We start from the raw sequence: 24,121 nt of genomic DNA, 5'->3' as shown, positions 1-24,121 counted from the left end.
GTTTCAAAGTCATTGTTTATCATAGTTCTATTTTACCAAATTTGTGTGTATGCATGTGTATGTGTGAAGGTCAAGAGAGCAACCTCCAGTGTTTAACAATGTCTCTGTGTTGTTGACTCCTGTACATGCTCACCTAGCCAGTCCATATCTTTCTAGAGATTCTCTTACCTTCACCTCCCAGCTCCCCATAAGAACACTGAGATAGATATACGTACCATACCCAGCTTTAGGTGAGTTTGGGGGATTTGGCCCAGGTCCTCATGCTTATACATAAAACACGCTGTCCACTAAGACATATGCTCAGCCTGGTGTTTTCCAAATTTTGACCCTTAGTCAGTCAATGGACATGAGAAACACAGCAGGATAACTAATATTCAACAGGCCAATCTACCAAATGAGTGACAGAGAGCTCCACCTGGCAAGAGCATGGAGTCACTGGCTGTGGAAATCAGTTGCTCCTGTCTGTAATTTCTCTGAGTTACTTCATCTCTTCTCTAAGATAGCTTTGGGTGTTTCCACTCCTTGAGTGTGTTTATCTCATGAAAAATATTCCATCTTCTGGACATATTAATCTGTGGGAAGTAGGAAGATGACTTTGCATTTGGCTGTATAATTTTGATATATAGAATATATTCTGGGAGCCTTGAAGGCTGGAAGCAGCAGCCTCTGGATTTTACACTACATAGCCTTAGTATTTCCCTTTGGTAGAGTGCTGAGAAGTTCCCTTTAATCAACTAACATTTGATGAAAATGCTAATGCAGAACAAATGCTGCCCCCTTCTGTTGCCCTTCTGCAGTTTCTGCTGGTTGCCATGGCTAACATAAGGCTGTGTTCCCAGGCATTGCAGAAGGAAGCAGGAGAATGTTTGGAGAGCGCATAGCAGGGCCGTTGCTTTCTTCCCTGTTTTCTACATGTATCAACTACAAACTTCTAGCTTAACTAGCCACACAAATGCAGTTTTGAGTACTAACACCCCTTCTCCCTTCTTAGAAATCATAGCCCCTTACACCTATTTCCTGCCTCTTAAGTTTTTGTCTACATTTTAAAAGACACATCCCCTCTGAGACATCAGGTGCCTGCTTTGTCAGATCCTTGCATTTGCCAGAGAATTGCTAATTGTGTCTGTGTTGGTATATAAACTAGAAACCTTGTGGGTTCTGGAAGAATTTTGGAAGAATAAAGAGACACGATGAGAAGAATATATGTATAAGCTGATTCATTCACCCTCAGATACCCTCAGCAATATTCCATGCTTGCTTAGTGTCCTGTCTGAACCCTGAGAGGAGACCAATGCTGAACTTGGAGGTCTTCGATATTAGTCAATTATAGTAGATGTTGGTATGAGTGTAAATTAGGTAAAAGTAAATCAAATAACAACTGACAGGCCTTAGCATGGAAATTCTAATTCAGTAAATTCACATTCTACCTCTTCTTCTTCTGCATCGCCAGAGATGGAACCTCATGCATTAGTCTCAAACAAGCTAAGCATATGCTCTGCTGCCACTGAGTTACTTCTCAAACACTAAATTATGCTTTTTAACACAAATTCCAGAGTTTCTAATTAGCCAAGTCAGCAATGAGTCCCCAAAAATTCTTAGGAAAAAAAAAAAGTACCGAAACAAGACATAAATTAAAATCCAAGAACAAAGACTTCTTTCCAATTTCCACTAACCTTAAATCCAGAATAAAATTAAAGAGAACAGGAGCCTATTTTAATCTACTCTCTAAATGTGGCAACCTTTGCTCCAACTTATAAGAAGAAACATACTCTGTGGTGGTATCTTGTTTGTACAAACAAAGCATGTCTGAAGATAAGAAGATGGAGCTTGCCACTAGCTAACAGACAGACAGGAAGTGAGATGGCTGGGCAGAGAAAGGATTATAGTCAGGAAGAAAAGGGAACTGGGTCTCTTTTCAGCTAGAAGGTTATCGAAGTAAAGGTAGCCTGTGGCTTGCTCCTTCATCTCTCTGATCTTCCAGCTTTTACCTTGATATCTGACTCCAGGCTTTTATTCTTAAAACTACTAGAACTTGTGCTACAATTCTCTTCACCATAGCCATGTTGTGGAATACAGACACAAAGAATTTCAGATTAATTCTCTAACACTGTTAGCTTAATAAAACTACCAAATGTAAATCCCAAAATAAGTATATTAATTGTGATGGATATGTGCTAGCACCTCTACCAAAAGGTTAGGCACAGTTTGGGCCAGAGAAGGGGACTAAGGGCAAGGAGGTTACTAAAGGAAAAAGTCTCTGACCTAATGGGAAACATAGCAGTAAACAAGATTCTTTTTTTTTTTTAATGTAAATGAATGTTTTGCATGCACATATGTCTGTGTATCACGTGGATGCCTGAGTGTGCCTGTTGCCCATGGAAGTCAAAAGAGGGCATCATATCCCTTGAACTGGAGTTATGGGCGTCTGTAAGCTACCATGTGGATCCGGGGAACTGAACACAGGAACTGAGCCATCTATCTTACCAGCACCCAAAAAACAAGACTCTTGAATGAGATTTCTACAACAGATACTAACAATAGGTTCTTAAGGACAGTTTCCAATCAGGAGATCATTATAGAAAAAAAAAATCATAATGGTAAGGACCATCTACTTACAAGCTGCCTCTCCTTGGAAGGCTCAATTCCTTCTGAAAAACAAAACACATAAATAAGTTAGACAAAAGAAAGTGCCCATCTGAATCCTATGAACCTGCCTAAATGGCCTAAGAAATGTAGAGCATAGTCTGAATAACAGCACACTAATGTTTCTATGTAGTAGTCTCTTCTTTTGCCTCTAAAACTTGATCAAAGTTGGGCATGGTGGTGGAAACACTCATAAGACAGACACATGCAGATCTCTCTGAGTACCAACCCAGCCAGATCTATACACGTACTCCTAGGACAGCAAGGAATATACAAGGTTCTGACCATTCACTTGTCCATACCATTTCAGAAATATTAATCTATTACCAATATTCAGCCATATTTTACATTCAGAAGATATTTTACGGTTATGCTAAAATACAAACAGCAATAAAATGACAACATAAAACACAGAAATGTGAACTGAAGGATTTCAAAGTATCTCTATTTCAAATGAATTGCTAAAATGTCCTCAAATGAATTCTAAGACCTAAAATGTGTTTCTTTGAAAGTGTTTGTTAAATAAGTCAATTGTTGCTGGGCAGTAGTGGTGTACACCTTTAATTCCAGCACTCAGGAGACAGAGGCAGGTGAATCTTTGTGACTTCGAGGGCAGCCTGGTCTACAGAGTGAGTTCCAGGCTAGGCTCCAAAGCTACACACACACACACACACACACACACACACACACACACACACACACACACACACACACACACACACAATTCAATTGCTAAAAAAATCCATCTTTATTACATAAAACCCAAACTTTCCTTTCTTTTACTCATTCCATATGAACATCTCAAAATGTTATAATTATTGATTTTATCTTAATTACTATCAATTACCATTTTTCTTTGGTTTTTGTAATTTTCATATTAACTGCTTTCAAAAACAGCTTTTGCTAAAAGTTTATATAAAAGTCAAGAAAACTATAAAAAAAAGTTACTGAAACAACAAACAGTCAGCTTGACCTCTTTATTCTTCCCTCTTAAAAGGAAGATCATAGATGATTACAATATGCTTCCCACTAGATGTAACCACCTTTCCAGTGTAGTTTCTAGTAACTCTTTGAATCAGCCTTTATAGTTGGTAGTGCATTACAAAGGCTTCATATCATTAGCAACAAAGATATAAAACAAATAGGGAAGGAGTATGCTTCAAAATATTTTAGTCAAACATTGTAACACAGAAAATACAAAATCAAAAGATTATTACAACAATGAGAGAGACAGTTTAGTAACATACTTAGCATGCAAGCATGAGAACCTATGTTAGCTCTCCAGAGATTACATAAAAAGCCAGATGCTTAACAATTTCAATGCTACAGAGGCAGAGAGGGATCTCAAGGGCTTGCTGGTCAGCCAGCTTCATCTAATAGGGCAGCCCCAAGTCCCAGTAACAGAACCTAACTTAAAAAACAATGACACTCTGTGGCTATGTTCACACACACACACACACACACACACACACACACACAGAGAGAGAGAGAGAGAGAGAGAGAGAGAGAGAGAGAGAGAGAGAGAGAGAGAGAGAGAGAGAAACACTTTGGCATATGGAAGATAAAAATGCCATTATACTTACTTTTATTAGGAAATCAATTACCCCCAAATATTCCAATTTTTAAACTACATGCAACATCACACCTGTCATATGTGCAGTGTCTAGCTATCCCAATTGACTGTCAGATATTGCTATACCACACGGTTCAATTGCTATAACTTGGCAATATACTTCAAGTTTCTTTTGATTTTGTTTTTTTGTTTTGTTTTGTTTTTCGAGACAGAGTTTCTCTGTGGCTTTGGAGCCTATCCTGGAACTAGCTCTTGTAGACCAGGCTGGTCTCGAACTCAGAGATCCGTCTGCCTCTGCCTCCTAAGTGCTGGGATTAAAGGCTTGTGCCATCAATGCCCGGCTCTTATTTTTATTTTTATAAGCATCAGTATTTTACCTGCATGTATGTCTGTGTGAGGGTGTCAGGTCCCCTGAAACAGATTACAGACAGCTATGAGCTGCCATGTGGGTGCTAGGCATTGAACCCAGGTCTTCTGGAAAGGCAGATGTTGGGGGAGGTCCTTCTGTGTATATATTTGTCTTATTGGTTGATAAATAAAGCACTGTTGACCAATAGGGGAACAAGTTAAGTGGGACTAGAAGAGAAGGAAGATTCTGGGAAATGTAGTAAAGAGGAGGGTCGCCATGTGATCCTGAGAAGAGAGGACACATGCTGCTGGCGTCCTCGATATGTCTTTATAAAATATATAGATTAATGGTTGTGGTTGATACTAAAGACAGAACTAACAAATAAGAAATCCTAGGCATTGGCCAGCAGCATTGTGAAACTATTAATCTCTTTGTGTTATTTGGGGACCCTAACGTGGCAGAACTCAGGCAGTTGGCGGAAAGAATCATCGGTTACAGGCAGCCAGGGATCTCAACCATTGAGCCATCTCTCACAATCCCTGGCAATTCATCTTTATACTTATAAAGCAATGTCTATCCTTCTTTAGTATTAATCAAAATTATAGGAGATCCTCTTAAGGTTAGCTCTTCCATATAAATTTTCAAATCACCTTGTACACATACACTTAGACTGACATCATGCTCAGTCTAGAGCTGACCTTAGGAAAATTCATATTATTTACAACACAGAGAATGCTTAGCAAAGAACATATTGCTACTTATGTTTTCTTAAATATGTATAACATATTTGTTTTTTATTATTACTGGCAGTGTCACAGTGCACACTTGGAGGTCAGAGAACTATTTGCAGGAGTCAGTTCTCTTTTCTTACCATGCAGGGGTCCTCTGGAACATTAGCTAGTGCTCTTAATTAATGAGCTGTCACTCCAGATCAACAGTCATTGTTTTAATAAAATTCTTTTTTCACCTGCCACGTAAATATTATACAGATCTTGTCAATTTCAAGCTAGCAGATATGTTGTAATCATGGTATCTTTTTACAAGATATAATTAACAAGTGTTACATTCCATTATACTAATAGCATTTGCCTACCAAGAATCATTAAAAAAAAAATCACCTAAAATGAAAACTGAAAAAAATTTAAGGAGATGATACACACACATATACATATATACATACATACATACATACACACACACCCACACACCATCCTCATACCATAGCTTCTTAATATATGAAACTTTTTATGTAGGGTTTTTTTCCCACTTAGCACAGTATATTTAAAATTCATCTACATTGCTGCATTTAATAGTAACATTATACTATTTATTATTATTATTATACCATTATACTATTGCTGATAAAACATTTGAGTTATTTCTAGTTTGGGGCTATTTAACAAGTCTTTTCATAAATTATGTTTTGTTTGTCTAAGGAAAATACAAATAATGTGCAATTAGTTATATGAGAGACTAGAGGCATTTTTTTTAAAGTGACAGAACCATATTCTCATTAAAAATGCACAAGTTTTAAATGTTCCACATCCGAGCTAAAATCTGCTATACTTACATTAATAATGTAGGAATATTGAATGCAGAGTATTTTATATTCATGCCAATATATTATCTAGTCCTTTATTACATATATAATGGTATCTGACTATGGCTTTAATTTTCCTGATGACTGTGGTGTCCAGCATCTTATTTTCATGGGTTAATTAGCCATCGGTACATATGTAAAGTATCTTCAAAATCTGTCATGTCCTCCCTCCTCCTCCCCTCTTCTGAGACAGGGTTTCTCTGTGTAACAGCCCTAGCTGTCTTGGAATTTGCTTTGTAGACTAGGCTGACTCTGAACTCAGAGATCCGCATGCTTCTGCCACCCAAGTGCTAGAATTAAAAGTGTGTACCACCTTCGCCCAACCTGTGCCCTTTCCCATTATATTGTGAATCTAAGATTAATTCAGTCTTTATACTAGAGTTCTAAACTGTCTCTTGAATGCCATCACAGCTTCCCCTAAAGTATGCTGTACTAATCTCCTAGATGTTTCTCAGTTCAATCAAGTGGTAATTAAGATTCAATATCACATAGGCAGGCATAGTGAGAGGCACATACTGTAACCCCAGTACTTGGGAAATTGACACAGGAGGAATACAAGTTTGAAGCAGGTCTGAACTACACAGAAGATTCCAGGGGAGCCTAAACAACAAAACAAGGTTGGGAAAAGAAGAGAAAAGAAAAAAGAAAAGGAAGAAGGAAAGGTATTTTAAAAACAAAAAAAAACCAAACCAAACAAAAAAGAACACTATTACATGAGGCAAATTCACTATTTATCATAACTATTTTGGAAATTATTTAGAATTTACTGTATAAACAATCTTGTCTTCTATTAAGACAGAATTTACTTCTTTCTACTTTCCGTAATTGTTACAAAATGAATACAAGTACAGACATCTTGTCTTGCTTCTCATCCAATCTCAGGGTGAAAGCATTCAGCTACATTGTCACTAAATATTAAGATAGTTTTTTTCATAAATAACATTAATAAAGCTCCCCTCTAATATTAATTTGCTTAGAAGCATTTATCATTTCATAGATAGAATTTTTTTTTTAAAGACCAGACTGGCCTACAGCTTGACATTCTGCTGCCCAGTCTCCTAAGTACTGAGATTCTAGGTTTGTACCAATGTCTAACTTATACCTTGATTTTCATAATGGTTAACAGTGTCTAGCTTCCTTTTTATAAAGTCTGTCACATTTTTGTATTATAATTATGCTGGTTTCCCAAAAAAAGGGCAAGGAAGGAGGTAACTCTTTTATTTTCTGAATAAACTTGTATAAAATGTATTTGTTAAATCATAAATGTTACCACAAACAAAATCATCTAGGCCTGGGGGCTTTTATTTAGGATTTTGGCCTCTGCTGGTGAGATCCATGATGTATTTCCTCTTCTCAAATTGTTCTTGTCCATAATATATTTATATTATTCTCTTTTGAATGTTTCTCTCCCCTTCATGATTCATGTTTGACTTAAATACCAATGTGACAGTGTTATGAACTGGGATCTTTAGAAATAAATAAATCATGGGGATCCTGCCTTCCAAGTTAGACTAATGTCTTTATTAGAGGCCTCATTCAACATTTGGCCCTTTTTGCCTTTGCAGATTCTGCTACACAAAGATGAAGCAAAAATGCCCTCACCAAACATAAAATGCCTGGGCATTCATCTCAGAATTTCCACGATTCAAAATTATGAGAAAATGTCTTATCCTTACAAATTACCCATTTGGTGGTATTTTGTTATAACAGCATGAATGGAAAAGGATATTCAGAAAATATGCTTGTGTACTATATTCCATTTTACTAGCATCTGAAATAATCTACATAAAATATTGGAAATAACTCTTCTTGGCTTCTTAAAAAATAATTTCGCTGAGTACCATGGGCATAATTTTAGGTAACAATGATAAGCAAGCAAAACTACATAAAATGAAACCCTTTATAGTACAGAAAGTGTATCAATAGAAATGAATACATGGAAATTCATTTTATTGATCTATTTTCCTTATCACTTCTTACACCTACATTTCACACCCAAGGCTTCAGATTACCACGTACAAAAGAGGACCAAATTCTAGTAGAACAAGAAATAGCCTCTAATCTGGCAAGGGCAATAAAAGAACAATGACTTCCCAGTCTTTACTAAACCAGGGAATATTACTAGTATGTTTGGTCTAAATAAATAAATAAATAACCTCAAACACTCTGCATTATTTATAAAATTTCAATTAGTGTGCCAAACACCTATCCCCCTTGAAACAGGAAAACAAAATTCCCTTAATTACTACATACCTCTTTTCAATTACTACTTCATCAAATGAAATGTTAGTCTCTAAAAACTATTGCTATTCCCCAAACTCTAAAACACATTGTTTGAAGAGTCTCTACAATTTCATTAACCATTGTAGGTCCTCCAAACTCATGCATTCGCATACTTCCTGTTGAAGATACGTCCCCCCCCAAAAAAAGAAAATATTTTCTGATTACCCTGGAAAAGAAAAAAAAAATGTAAGTCCAAGAACTATATTCTGAAGTTATAGAGAAGACTACACATACTAAATGCTAGAAACCACTTACTCCCTTTCCTTGACCATTGTCCTTTATGCCCACTCCCTTTCCTTAACCTTGTCCTTTATGCCCACAGTCACCAGTTAGAGGAAGGGTTGTTTAGTTGTCTTGGGATGAAAGGTGTGAGCTATAATTCTGTTTTAGACTGATTCGCTCTTATGTAGATCTGGGTGGCCTTGAACTCACAGAGATCTGTCTAACTCTTAATCCTGAGTCCTAGGATTAGAGGTTTGTGCCACCACCTCCTGGATTATGGCTGCTGGGAATAAAGGTATGTGCCTGGCTTCTATGGCTTGTGGCTGACTTTGCTTTCTGAATCCTCAGGCAAGCTTTAATAAATCATAAATAATATTTCACCACAAAGTCTCAACTGGCCATCTCTTGTAGCCACGAAAGGCTTCCATAGGCAAGACTAGGTTACAATCAACTAAGTTGTTGGCAAAGGGGGTGGGGGAGTTCATGAGACTCCAAACAACCCAGGCTTTATTCTGAGACTAAATGTTCTCTCTACAAACTGACAACTGAGCCCCACTGCTGAGGACAATAGCCACACAACTCATTGAACTGGAGGAAGTAGAGCTGGTGCCTACATGGAGCCTTCACCCCTACATTCTAGTCTCTTTATAGTGTAGGAAGGTACTTTGAAGAAACATGGACACCAAACCAGCCACAAAACCTTTGACCTACAATTTGTCCTGCCTACAAAATATGCTAGGGCAGTAGTGGAAAGAAACTTGTGGGAGAAGCCAACCAATATCTGATCTGACCTGGGTCCACTCCAAGAGAAGGAACTCATACCTGACATTGCTTGGGTAAGCAGGAACTAGAGACTAGAAACCACTTAGCCTAGAGACCTAGGGTAAAAACCAAACACTACTATGATGGGGAATGTTTACCTTATTGGTTGTTGAATAAAGTACTATTGGCCAATGAGAAAGCAAGTTAGGTGGGATTCTGGGAAATGTAGTAAGGATAAGTCTTGTGATCCAGGCAGGAAGTGACATAGCAGGCAGACTCAGAAGATAAGCAGAGACAAGAAAGAAGTCACCTTGCCGGGCGTTGGTGGCACACGCCTTTAATCCCAGCACTCAGGAAGCAGAGACAGGCAGATCTCTGAGTTTTAGGCCAGCCTGGTCTACAAATCAAGTTCCAGGACAGCCAGAGCTGCGATAGAAAAATCCTGTCTTCACGCGCGCACGCGCGCACGCACGCACGCACACAGACAGAAAAAAAGAAAAGAAACTGAACGTAGGTCCTCTCCAAGAACAGTACACAAGGTTAACTATTGAGCCACCTCTCTAGTCTCTAGGCTGTTTAGGGAGTTTTGTTTAGTTGATTTGGTTTTGTTGATACAGGGTCTAACTATGTAGCTCTCACTTTCCTGAACTAACTATGTAGACAAGGCTGGCCTCAAATTCAACGATTTGCCTGCCTTAGCCTCCAAAATGATGAGATTAAAGGTGTATACTACTATGCTCAGTTTTTGTTTTTTTATTAAACAGTTGTCTTTAAAGTTAATGCAGTTTAATCCCAGAAGTTAGGAATCACTTACTTAGTTGTTTACTTACTTTGTTTAAGTTGATTACTTACTTTGTTTGTTTTGAGACATAGTCTCCCTTATGTAGCCCTGTATGGCCTCAAACTCAAAAGAACACCTAGTGTAAGGATCAAAGACTTGTGTGCCACTACATCACAACATCAGGCCATTCTAATCAACTGTATAAATTAGCATCTTTATAATACTTCTACCTCTACCGTTATATACATCTTTACTTCTTTTTTTTTTTTTTTTTTTTGGGTGGGGATGAGGGTTGAGGCAGGGAGGGTGTCTCTGTGGCTCTGGAGCCTATCCTGGCACTGGCTCTTGTAGACCAGGCTGGTATCAAACTCACAGAGATCAGTCTGCCTCTGCCTCTGCCTCCCGAGTGCTGGAATTAAAGGCAAGCGCCACCAACGCCCAGCTACATCTCTCTCTCTCAGAACATTTCATAGTTTTCTTATAATAGGCATGTTTCTTTGTAAAGGTTATTTATTTATTTAATATGGGGGAATTCTATTGTTAGTAATGGTGACATATCTTCTATGTATTTTTTAATTGGCTTCTGCTAGTATATTAGAATATTATTTTTTGATCTTATATCTGATAACTTTCTTCAGTTGTGTATCTTGAGACCAGTCTCATATAATTCAGGTCTGCCTAAAATTCACTACATAGCTGAGGCTGACCATAAACTCTTGCTCTTTCTGCCGCTGACACTACAGACTTGTACCATCATACCTGGCCTAAACATCCCATTTTCTTTCAGAGAAAAGTTATGCATCCCAGAATGATCTTAAAATCATTATATAGCTAACACAATTTAAACACCTGGCATCATTTCCTGATTACAGGCACAAGAAATCATGCCTAGTTTATACATTCTGCAATTCAACCCAAGGCCACATCCATGCCCGGAAGGCACTCTTATATTTTTGGTTGTGAGTCTAGCCTTTAACGACTGAGCTATTCCTCCAGCCCTCTGAAGGCACTCTTAACTGAACTATATATACTTAGCCAGGACCTAAACTTTTTATTTTAGTAATTTTTAGTTAGCTCCTTTGGCATTCCATCAAACAACAATCTCAATACATCTGTTAGAATTTTTTCTTTTTACTCAGTATTTATACAGTTTTATTTTTCACTTATTATACTGCCTAGAACTTTTAAAACTTAGTAGCAATGGTAAGAACAGATATTCTTTACTTCACTGTTGTGCTCATTTATGTATTCAGTAAATGTGGCTTTGTACTTGGTCTATTATCATCATTGGCTATATAGAATGGCAAATTAGACAAGGTCCCTTCTCTTGGGGAAATATTGTGTTGCTTCTTCCAAGAAACCTCATAAAGAAAGCTGGTAGGATGACAGCAGCTTTTACCTTGGCTGATTTTCTGAAAAACTTTTAGGTAGTCTAACTTATTTCACAAAATGAATATGAGTGACTACTTACTTCACTAGGTACACAATTACCTTTGGTATGCTGAGGCACATAAATCTAAAACTTGATCGGAAAGTTTTATTTCTTTGAAAAACTGAACAATCTAAACTACTACTTTTCAAACACTGTTTCTATTTCAAAATGTGTCAGTGCAGTCTTCTATAAAATAAACCTTAAGGTAATAAAGAACATGCAGCTATTACAAACAAAACAAAACACCCTCCAGCTAGGTCATCTGACAGTTTGCTACTCTCACAAGACAAAAATAGATTCAAAAGAAAGGGCTTCAATAAACAAAGTAGCAGAACCTGGAGAATGCCTTAATCAGTAGAGGGAGAAAAAAAAAAAAAAGCCAACCTAAAATTCACCATCAGAGGAATAGGATTCCATTTGTAAATATCAACAACTAAAGAGAAATACATATGAAGTAGGAAATACAATTAAGTATCTTTATGAAACCAATCATTTTTTATTAGCAGTTATACTTGCCTATACACCACTACTTATCAGGGGGTCTTCTGAATACTTCTGAAATGTATTTCAGAATTTCCCTGAGACATCAACTGACAAATCACTGAATCAACTGTTGTAGCAAACAAGGTAACCCACAGGGGCTTGTGATGACTTTTGAATTGGACAACTGCTGAAGAACTCGGTGGGTGTTCTACTTGGCTTTTGAGTGTTTTCAATACAAAAATACTACAAAATGCACTATCATGAGGCTGGAGAGATGGCTCAGTGGTTAAGAGCACTTACTGCTCCATAAAAGGACTGGAATTTGAATACTAGCACTCCATCTGGTGGCTCACAAAGCCTATAACTCTAGTCCTGAGGTATCTGATGCCTGCCCCCACCACACAATCTCAATCTCTCAGTCCTCTCCCTTCTTCCCTCCCTCCCTCCCTCCCCCCCTCCCTCCCTCTCTCTCATACACACACACACATACTGAATGAAAAGTATAATCATAACATAACTACAAATACCATTTGTTTCAACTTATTTTAAGTTTAAGATACTAATCCTATCCTACATACATTCTTTCTGAACACACTAAGAAATTAAAATCAAATTAATGTGCTTTTGGAAGGGTAGAGGATAGCTTTACAAATGTCAAACAGGCCAAACTAAATATTGTTTTTCACATCTAGATCATTGTAACTTGGTTAACCAGCTAGAATTTATACTGGAAGCGTTACTGAGTCAATTGTCAAAAACATCCAATCAGTGATGAGCTAGCTGGCTTGTTTTTTACAAATAAGAATAGGAGAAGCTGATCTAATGATGTGCATTGTATAATAAACATCACCAAATTTGAAAGAATTTGACAAGTTATTTTAATTCTAAAGCTATTCATTAAAATTCAATTTAAAGTTGTCTACTAGTCTCTGTATTTCCTCTCATTTTTAAATACCTTATTTGCCTTTTCAAGTAACAAACATTTAGGAACTGAGGAAGATGGAGGATGGATGGACAGATGGATAGATGGACAGACAGACAGACAGACATAAATGAATGGCATATATGCAAAGATTTAGAAAAGTTCTTAATATTTTATACAGAGTCAAATGTTACACACACACACACAAACACACACAACTTCATTAAGGGGTAGACAAGCATGATGGTCGGAAACAATGTTTACACATCTAATGCTGGAAATTAGGTTTGTATCTAACACAGGTTTCATTTAATTGATCCACTCATTTAATTCAATGCAAGTAACTCCAAGCAGCATTTTTCTATTAAAAGTAATAATAACTAAGCAAGGTGTGGCAACACACCCTGCAATACTAGCTATTCAGGAAGCTTGAGAAAGGAAAATCACTTGAGCTCAGGAGTTGAAGACCAACCCTGAGCAATACAACAAGAGCCTATTTCAAAAGAAAACAGAGTATCAAGGTCTTAACAAAAATTCTCTCTAGTCTGAAGTATATATGACAGAATAATTAATGACACACCCCTTCCCTGCATGCACTGAATAAAATTGCAACAATCTGATACATCTTCAAAAGGCACTAATAGTATTTTTCTAATAGTATTTTTTAAAAAGGCTTTCTTTGACTCACCTGTAACCCTCTCCTTCTCAGAATACTGGAATCATCCATAGCAAAGATCAGACAAAAAAAAAAAAAAGCCACTCCCCAGACACCAACAACTACTAGCGCCTACTTACTGCTGGATAAAGAGGTACAGTCCATTCAGCACAGCAGGCTATGCCCAGTAACCTACCACACTGCTAATCCAGCCAGTATCAGGACACAATTATCACCAAATACTAATACAGAAAGCTCTCACTAGAATCAAAGCAAAAACAGAGAAAATATTTGACATTTGCTTTTCTTTTCCATACATAGCTTCCTTTGTCTGAAATTATCTTAAATACCAAGAAAAGAACAAAGATCCCAGGAAAAGAAATTCCAATCTTTGCTATCCAGACTTCACTGCTTATTAAAAAGGTTTGGCAAACAAAACAAGAATCTCCACCTACAGTTACTAAGCTTATAAAATCCGTGGCACGTTTTCCTTTCCAAAAATAAAACTGCTCCACATCCATTTCTTAAGGTAAACAATTCTTCAGTGGGGAAAAAAAAAAACAAAAAACAAAAAACAAACGTTTTCAGGCTCAAACTCATGCAAAAACCAGTTATTGTTTTGGCTAAGTCGGCAAAATTCCTTTCATCCTTTGTACAGACAAAGCAAATGTCAGATTCTTTCCATACTGTCACAGGCTCTTTGTTTCTGTATCGCTAGATACGCAGATCTTCTTTTGGACAGTCCTGAAGCCTCTTTCTCTACCCCAGCCCCCACCCCGGCCCCAAGCCCGGATCATCGCTAAGGTTGGTCTCATTGCTCTTTTACGTCCTTGTGAGGAGAAAGCACACGTGTTGTGAGTTCTGAGCATGGATGAATTCATTCATCTATTCATCGATGACAGTGCTGCCACAGGAAATGCTCCCCATTCCTCCCGATATCTAAAAGGGCACAGCAAGCAAAAGCTTAGCTTCACCCAAGCTATAATAAGCTCAGAATTCTTTCTTTGGACACTGCCTGCCATACTTAAAGTAGGACTTCCACCAAGTCATGGATCAAAACACAAGAGCAAAAACGTTAGCTCTTATGATAAGATTGTGTCACTTAAATATTCCTAAAAGTGTTTAAAATTTCTACCATTGTAGGGATTGTTAAAATCCTAGTAAACAACGGAAAATTCAAGCAACTTGGTGATTTTTTTAATAAATCACAGGAAAATTCATGAAAGTGGGACTACATAATCAAGATGATTAATATATTATCTCCTAATTTACAACCACTGTTCTTCAAACCACTGTATATACTGCAAAAACTATTAACCCCACAAGTCCAGGAATTAACCCAAATTTCCTATTTTGACAATGAAAGGTCACTGTGAAAGGTCACAGAACACTTGAATCAGCCTTTCATAATCTCTAAGGAGTAAACACCACAATAGCTATAGCACAGATTCAGTCTGTGTCCCACAGGAGGAAAGGCTCTCCTCCTATAGCTATGACAGCTGTAACCAAGCCCGGGGCTTAAAGGAAGTTCTATTTAAAAGATTTTTTTCTGATCCTCTTATAAACTGACTATATAAACAAGAGTTAGCCTCACTGTTGAAAATAGCACAGAAAACAAGATGCATCTCTCTTTCATTCATCAAAAAATTTAAATCCAGTGTAGTTGTTCATTATGAAAGCTAGTAAATCCAACCTCCTTCTTCCATTTCCTCTTTAAACAACCAGATTATATCTAGGGGAAAACAAGACCTGAGCAGACAGCTAATTTGCATAAGGTATGCAACATGGTCTATCTGCAAAGTCACAGACCTTTAAAGCCACAGAATCTATCAAACTAACTTTACCAGCCAAAACATACATGAGCAGAAATCAAAGAGGAATCCATTCAAATCCAATTTGTAGAAATATTTTTAAAGTACATTCCGATAAGCTGTTCAGATCAAAGATTCAAAATTCCTATTCATTTACTAAGAGCTCATTTATTATGCCAACTCCTGAGATAGGGATGAAAAGACCAATTTACTTTTGAGTATATTCAAGAAAAGCTCAAATTCACAGTAAAGCCAAAGACAACAAGTAATGACCTAACACTCATTCTATATCAGGTACAAAGCAAAGTGTACAGGGGTTAAGAAGAGTTAGTTCATTACACTGGGAAAGCAGCAAAAAAAAAAAGGAAAAAAAAAAAAAAAAAAAAAAAAAAGACTTCCAAGGGAAATGTCATCTCGTTACTGAAATTAACGGTTCAGAAATACCAGTGCTTGCTTATAACAGGACTTCATACCTAAAGCATGTGCAGAATTTAAAACCTTTCAACTGGGCATGATGGCACAAACTTTTAATCCCAGCTCTCAAAAAGCAGAGGCAGCCAGGCAGAGTTTGAGAATAGCAAGTCTACAAGCAAACCAGGAATACATAGTGAAACCCTGCTTTTGTTTAAAAACAAAACAAAAAAGAAGCACTATCTTAAAAAAAAAAAAAAGCAAGAAAGAAAGAAGGAAGGAAGGAAGGAAGGAAGGAAGGAAAGAAAGAAAGAAAGAAAGAAAGAAAGAAAGAAAGAAAGAAAGAAAAGGCAGCTAAATAAGGACTCCTTTCCTTGGTATTCAGAGCCCCCATAATCAACAAGAGTGGATTTTATCTCCATCCCTTACTATAACTTATTCTTCCAATCAGAAAGAATAATATAGTATTTCTGAACATATTCTTCCTCAAATACTTTGATTAAGCACCTTGTAAGGTTGTTAGAAAGGGCCATTGAAATGATAAATATCAATTTTTTTTAAAAAAGTTCTTCTTGAGATTTTTGAGATTTATCTTATATTTATGTATGTGTGCCTATATGAGTTATGTGCATGTTTATACAGGTGCCCACAGGGGCCAGAGGTATCAAATACTCTGTAATTAGAGTTACAGGTTTTGTGAACTGCCATATGGGTACTGGAAACCAAACCCAGGTCTTCTTCAGTAAAAACAGTTAAGTACTTTTAACCAATGAGCAATCCCTCCATCTCAAATAAATATATGTTAAAAAAAAAAAAAAGAGCTGGAGAGAATAGGTTATCTCCTCCTATTCCAGGGATTAAACGCAGATCATTGTTAGGCTTGCCAGTAAGCACCTCTATTTACTGAGCCATCTCATTAGTTTCTTAAACCTTTTGAGTATCTGATAGGCCAGAGTGTACACTCTGCCCAAAACTTCCTCTTACAACTTGGATTCTCTACAACTTAACATTTCATAAACGTTTATTTTTTTCAAAACGTTGCAACCTTCTAATAAATGTTAGAAGTATTAAAGTCGTATTTGTATTTATAGTATATTTATAGTATTTACTACTGAGTAACTGCAGGAAACTGAAGATGAGTTATCAGAGAAGTAGGAAAAAACCCAAGACTGAATGCTATGAAAACAAGCATGGTTAACAGTAAAACAAACTGCAAAGAGGCCCATTGCCAAAGCAGATACCTTGAATGTACAGATTTGGAAGCCACTGCTATCTTTTTAATAGTTTAGGGGGTGGGTGCATGGGTAGCAGGAACCAAAGCCCAGAAACAGTAGGCTGTACAGTATGAGATGAGAAAATTCAGAGTAAATAGAAATATTTAGACAGCTTCAACTGATTTTTTAAATGTATTAATAATTATTTTATGTGTATGAGTATTTTGCCGGCAGGTAGTATGTGCCCCCACCTGCATGCCAGAAGAGACTAGAAAACAGTGCTAGATCCCCTAAAACTGGAGTTACAGACAGCTGCAAGCCATCATGTGGGTTATAGAAATAGAACCCAAATTCTCTGGAAGAGGAGACAGTGCTAAGCCATCTCTCCAGCCCCTCAACTCTTTCCTACCTTCCCAAACAAATGAATGCTGGGTAGAAGGGATGGGATGCAGAGCACGAATAGAGACAAGAGCAGGAACATTTAAACAAGTACAAGTTTAATCTCACAGTAAAGGAGCCAATGCTTCCAAATCACAGCAATTTGTTTCCTGAAATAAGAAAAATTATGAAAGGGCTGGAGAGATGGCTCAGTGGTTAAGAGAACTGAATGCTCTTCCAGAGGGCCTGCGTTCAATTCCAAACGCACATGGCAACTCACAACTGTCTGTAGCTCCATTTCCAAGGGATCTGACACCTTCACACCAATGCACACAAAATAAAGTTAAATTAAAAAAGAAAAGAAAATTATCAGATAGCAAGAAGAGATTGAGAAGAACTAAGAACTGGAAAACAAAAATATGAACAAGATGATTCAGGTTAGCCACGCCTTTAATCCCAGCACTCAGAAGGCAGAGGCAGGCGGATCTGAGTTCGAGGCCAGCCTGGTCTACCTAGCAAAGTTCCAGGAAAGCCTCCAAAACAACACAGAGAAACCCTGTGTGTGTGGGGGGGGGGGGGTAGACTCGAGAAATTGGAAAGAAACATGGGACACAGCCATGTGCACAGGGGAGAGTGGCAAAATTACAGATCCTTCAACAAATGGCATGGGAGTAATATGAGCACAGCTGCAGCAGACAAAGAACATGGCATTAATGAATAAGGCCATTCCTAGGCCTGAGGGCCAGCCTGCAGCATGGAGCTGCCACTGCTGCACTCCAGGCTGGGAGAAGGAAAGAGAGGGACCACAGGGAAGCCTGCAAGCTACAAGCACAATGGTCATGCCTGGTGAGCCTTGGGGTGGCTGGCATTGAAAGTTGGGAGGTAGGTGTGTGTGTGTGTGTGTGTGTGTGTGTGTGTGTGTGTGTGTGTGTGTTGTGCAACACATCAGTTTGCAATGCTATTTCAACAAACAAGCAAAGGAGAGGTGGGGAAGATGGAGGAACAGAGCAGTGTGCACAGTGGGCGGTGAAACTAAAGCAGTGACAGGTGTGGGAAAGGATGCAATGAATGAGAAAGCACGTTGACACTAAGCAAGGCAGGCAGGGTGGTATGCAACTGCCTGGAGACAGCTTAGGCTCTGCCCCTAAAAACGCTGTTCAGACGCACCATCATTCTGTCTCAAAGCAACAATAGAATGTCCAAGATGGACAACAGTCCATTTTCTAGATTGGACCTCCTTGAAAACCCCAAAGTCCTCCCTAGTTGATGCTGCCCTAGAAGCCATGTTGGTATCCATGATTCAATGCTACATCCAGGGCACATACTGGCATCTGCAGTCCTTGCTGCCACCCCAAACCATGTTGATGTTCAAGATCCATATGGATGTCCATGGTCTGTGCTGCTGCTGGAGACCATGTCCATGTCCTGGGCCTGTGTTTGCCACCACGCACCATGTTAGTATCCATAACTCACGTTGCTGCCAGAGGCCATGTTGATGTCCATGGTCCATGCTGCTACCCATGGCCATGCTGGTCCTGCTGCAGCTGCGTTAATGTCCATGGCCCATGTTGCCAAAAGCCATGGGATGTCCACAATCTATGCTGGCACAGGAAGCCATATTGATATCCAAGAGCTATGTTCTGCTCGAGTCACATTGATGTCTGTGTCCTGTGCTGCACCAAGAGCCATTATAGTGAAGTCCATGGTTGACCATGTCATCCTGGTCTGTGCTCCCACCTGATTCCATGTCAATGACCATTGTCCATGCTGTCACTGGAGGCTGTGTACATGTCAGTGGTCTGTGCTTCCACTACAGGCCAGGTTGATGTGTATGTGGCCCATGCTGCTACAGAGGGCAATGTTAGTGTCCGTGGCCTGTGCTACCACTGAAGGCCATGTGAAAGTTCATGGTCTGTGTTGCAACCTGAAGCCATGTTGATATCCCATGGCCTGGGCTATAGACAGAAACCATGTGAGAATCCCATGATCCATCCTGCCGCTGACTGTAAAGGGCAAGGAAGCTTATTTTGCAGTGATATCCATGACTGCAGACTCACAGTTGAGAATGAGAGACATAGAAGGCTTCTGTGCCAGCCTCTCCTCCTCCAGCCCACCCCACCCCCCAAAAAAAGCCATTGAAGAGAACTCTTAAAAATTGTAATAGGGATCTAAAGAGTAGCTCTTCACAGTTGATGGCTTCTGGCAGTGGTGAGGGTGGGGAAGGACTCAGTTCTTGTTAAGCGGCTAGCCAGTAGGAGTTTGACCAGGCTCCAGTGAATATACAGGGAACACAAGTATATACAGTGAGTATATATGGAACTTGGTATTTTTTTATTTTTCTTTGTTTTAGGGGTGATCACAAGGGTAGGGGTGGGCCTAAGAGGACTGGAAGTGAGTGTGACCAGGGTACATTATGTGAAATTTCCAAATATAATATTTGTAAAATGAAAATAAAACGTTTGTACAACTGAGCATGCAAATGCACGTACAGGCTCTCATTATTCAACCTGGGTTATAAAAACCTCTTTGTCAGAAAATGTTTTGCCAAGGCTTCTTACAAAAAGAACCATTTAGACATTTAAATATTTATTCAACAAACATTATTTAGAAGTTTTCTGTGTACCAAGTCCTACATAATCTAACTATCTCCCTCAAGACACTCAGCCTCAGAAGAGGCCCAGCTGGAGAGAACGGTTCAGCTGGGTTTGATTTCCAGCACCCATATGGCAGCTCACAACAATTCCAGGTTCTAGGTGACCTGATACCTTCTTTGACTTTAGCAGGTACCAGGCACAAAAATGATGCACACAGGCATGCAAATAAAATACGCACCCCCCGCCAAACACATACACTTTTAAAAATCAATTTATCTGCTGGGCAGGGTAACCTAAACCTTTAATCCCAGCACACCCAGGATACAGAGGCAGGAATATCTGTGAGTTGAAGGCCAGCCTGGTCTACAGTGAGCTCTAGGACAGCCAGAACTATAGAGATATTCTGTCTCAAAATAAACAAAAAGTCAAAGGTCTAAATAAATGAAAAAAGCATACTGTGCTTCTGGGCAAAATGCATTTCACAAAACTCATTATGATTTAGAGTAAGAAATATCTGTTTAATATTTATGAGAATTTTGCATGCATGTATGTCTGTGTACCACATGTATACCCGGTGCTCAGAGAGGCTAGAAGAGGGCTCAGACCCTCTGGAACTGGAGATGGTTGTGAGCCTCCATGTGGGTGCTAGGAATAAAACCTGGCTCAGCAGTTAAGAGAAGCCTGGGCTCTTAACTGCTGAGCCATTTCTCTACTTTTTTATCCCATTTCCTGATAAAAACCTCATACTCCCTCAGAATTTCCTAAGAGACAGACTGTTTTTTGTTCTAATGAGGAGACTCTTACTGAGATTCTGAATGAAATTTAAATACAATGAAGATTATGCCACGATCAGAAACTGAGAACTTTGCACCCCACTCCCCAGGCTGTAGATTATACTAATAACCAATAATGCTTTTATGAATGAAGCTTTCATAAAAATCCTTCAACTACAGGATTCATAGAGCTTTTAGGGGCTAAACATATGGCAGTGCCTGGAGGTTGATGTGTCCAGAAAAGGCATGAAAAGAATTCCATGTTCATTCCTGTTAAGAATACTTGTCAAGGGACCAGCCACCTCAAGAATCCAATGGGGGGGGGGGGCTGGAGAGATGGCTCAGAGGTTAAGAGCACCAACTGTTCTTCCAGAGGACCTGAGTTCAATTCCCAGCAACCACATGGTGGCTCACAACCATCTGTTATGAGATCTGGTGCCCTCTTCTGGTGTGCAGATATACATGGAAACAGAATGTTGTATATATAATAAATAAATAAAATTAAAAAAAAATAATCCAATCAAGGGAAATATAGACATGCTGAAGCAGGAAAGGAGTTTATTTTAGGTTTAGCTAGCCTGAAAAGGCCGCTATCTATAGTATCTTGCTCATTAGAACAGCATCTTCATGATTCTAAAGGAAGGACAACAGCAGGGAGCCAGAAAGTATGTATATGCACAGCAACTCTCAGTAGGCTATGATTCTGGGTGCATCTCTGATTTCAGTGTTCTGCTGGGATCCTCCTGGCACCAGAGAAACAACCATTTCTATTCAAAGAGAACTGACTACAGGAAGCTGTAGAAAAGAAGTAACTCAGAAAACAGGTTAATGGAACAAAATGTAGTTAAAAGGGATAACAACTATGCTCTCCTCCTTTAACGCCCCAATTTTAAAGGCACTTCTGTTACATTCTCACATACCTCACACACTTTATCTGGATTCATCTCTATCCACTGTTAAATCCTTCATAATAAATAGGTAAACACAGTATTTCCCTATGTTCTCTGAGCCATCCTCGCCAATTATCAAACCTAAAGGGGGAGTCAGGAGAACCAGAGGCATTGAGTCTGAAACACAGTTAAATAACCTTGGAGCCCCCAGTCAATAATGACTAGGCTCATAAACAAAAATTACCGGAAGCTTGAGATTTCCTTTTGAAATAAGGGAAGTATTAGATTAAGCGTTGACTTGTGGGACCAAAGGCTAATTCCAGGCACTGTATGTACAGAAGGTAAGTTGAACTGTGGAACACACAGCTGGTTTCTGCTAGAGAATTTCTTGGTATGAATGGAAAACACCGTAAAAATCAAGTATCAGAACTGCTCTGTGTTATGGTGAGTATGAAAATAATAGAGTTAATAGGCATCTTTCTTTCTGACCTGTAAGTTTAATGCAAATTTTACATTTGCAAAAAGTAAATTTTGTATATATAAAAAAAGCTCATCCTCATGCCTTTAATCCCAGCACTCGGGAGGAAGAGGCAGGTGGATCTCTGAGTTCGAGGCCAGCCTGGTCTACAGAGCGAGTTCCAGGACAGGCTCCAAAGCTAGACAGACAAACCCTGTCTCGGGGCGGAGGAGGGGCTCATCCTAAAATTTATATGGGGAAGGAACTAGAATACTGAAAACTTTAGAAATAGAAGAAAAGAAATAAAGAACCACTCAATCTAATATTGTCTTCCTGTATGGTCTCAGTAATGAAGATAGTATGGCAGTGGCTGGACAGCCCAAAAGATTAACAGAGCACAACAAGGGGAATCCAGAAATAAACTACCATATATATAATAAACTGACTTTTTACAAACATACAAAAGGTATTCACTGCAGTAACACCTTCTCAATAAATTATGCCACAACTAAACATCCATACAATAAATAATGACTACCCCCTGCACTGTACGCAAATTACTTCAAATTAGATCCAAGGTTTAGATGTAAACTATATATTCTATACAATTTTTTTAAAAACATAGGAGAGCTGGGCAGTGGTAGTACATGCCTTTAATCACAGCACTCGGGAGACAAAGGCAGAGAAACCCTGTCTCAAAAAACTAAAAAACAAAGCAAAACAAAACAAAGGAAAGGAAAGGTGCTGACTAAAGAACTGACTCCTGGAAATTGACCTCTACCTTCCACACAACATCTATGACTCATTCATTCAGTCTTGAGGGTATGCAAGCTGGCTCATGCTCTCTCATGTTTTCTCTCTCTCTCCTTCCCTCTCCCTCTCCCCCCACACTTTCACTCACTCACACTCATTGATTTATCGTAACATGACCCAGAGACAGATATTAGGGTTCAAGCTTCAAGCTGAAAATCAGAAAAGCAAAGCAGCTAGCCACTAGCTCTCACTCTACCTAAGAATGAAAGGCGATCCAAAACTCAAGACTGTAATTCTCAGCGTGGCTGGAGAATCCTGAGACTTCAGTGTCTTCCTATCCTCCAGATGGCAGGAGAATGAATCCCTGCTCCTATCTTTTATATTCCTCTAGTGTTGGGATTAAAGGCTTGTGATCCCAGGTGCTGAGATCATCTTTATGTGAGCTGTTTCTCTTTAGGACTGTATCAATCTTGGGTAGATGTGGGTGGCCTTGGTCTCAAAGAGATCCATCTATCTATTAATCCTGAATCCTAGGATTAAAGGTGTATACCACTACCTCCTAGTGGCTGCTGGGATTAAAGTTGTGTATCACCACTGCCTGATCTCTATAGGTTGAGGCTGACTTTGCTTTCTAGATCCTCAGGCCACCTTTAGTAAATCACAAATATCACCACATCATATTCTTTTTTTTTTTTTTTGCCATGATTGCAATACATTTTTTAATTTTATTTATTTACTATGTATACAACATTCTGCTTCCATGTATATCTGCACACCAGAAGAGGGCACCAGATCTCATAATGGATGATTGTGAGCCACCATGTGGTTTCTGGGAATTGAACTCAGGACCTCTGGAAGAGCAGTCTGTGCTCTTAACCTCTGAGCCGTCTCTCCAGCCCGATTGCAATACATTTAAAGGACATTCCTGAACCAGATTATGACTAGTAAAGAGCTAGCCCTACTAAAAACTTCAGAGCCTGAGTCCATGGTTGGCAGGAAGGTACAGTGGTTAAAGGAGCTTGCCACCTGAGTCTGATAGCTCAGCTTCAATCAGCTTCAATCACTGGGACCCACAGAAAAGTGGAAGGAGAGAGCTAAGTCCACAAAGCTGACTTCTAAACACTACACTCACCCT

At 38.8% G+C, this 24,121-nt stretch overlaps 1 protein-coding gene across 8 annotated transcripts in view; it reads right to left on the bottom strand.

The window, feature by feature from the left end:
• Nucleotides 1–24,121, bottom strand: part of Mast2 (microtubule associated serine/threonine kinase 2) — a 141,630-nt gene that overhangs the window by 81,777 nt on the left and 35,732 nt on the right. For all 8 annotated transcript variants that reach the window (XM_027402541.2, XM_027402537.2, XM_027402538.2 and 5 more), the window contains exon 4: nucleotides 2,617–2,648. In XM_027402541.2, the coding sequence (XP_027258342.1) occupies nucleotides 2,617–2,648 (32 nt within the window). The remainder of the gene's footprint in view (nucleotides 1–2,616; nucleotides 2,649–24,121) is intronic.

The sequence above is a fragment of the Cricetulus griseus genome, chromosome 2 (assembly GCF_003668045.3).
Source record: "Cricetulus griseus strain 17A/GY chromosome 2, alternate assembly CriGri-PICRH-1.0, whole genome shotgun sequence".
In the NCBI taxonomy this organism is placed as follows: domain Eukaryota; kingdom Metazoa; phylum Chordata; class Mammalia; order Rodentia; family Cricetidae; genus Cricetulus; species Cricetulus griseus.
The sequence above is the reverse complement of the archived record's forward strand: the minus strand, read 5'-3'. Positions and strand labels throughout refer to the sequence as shown.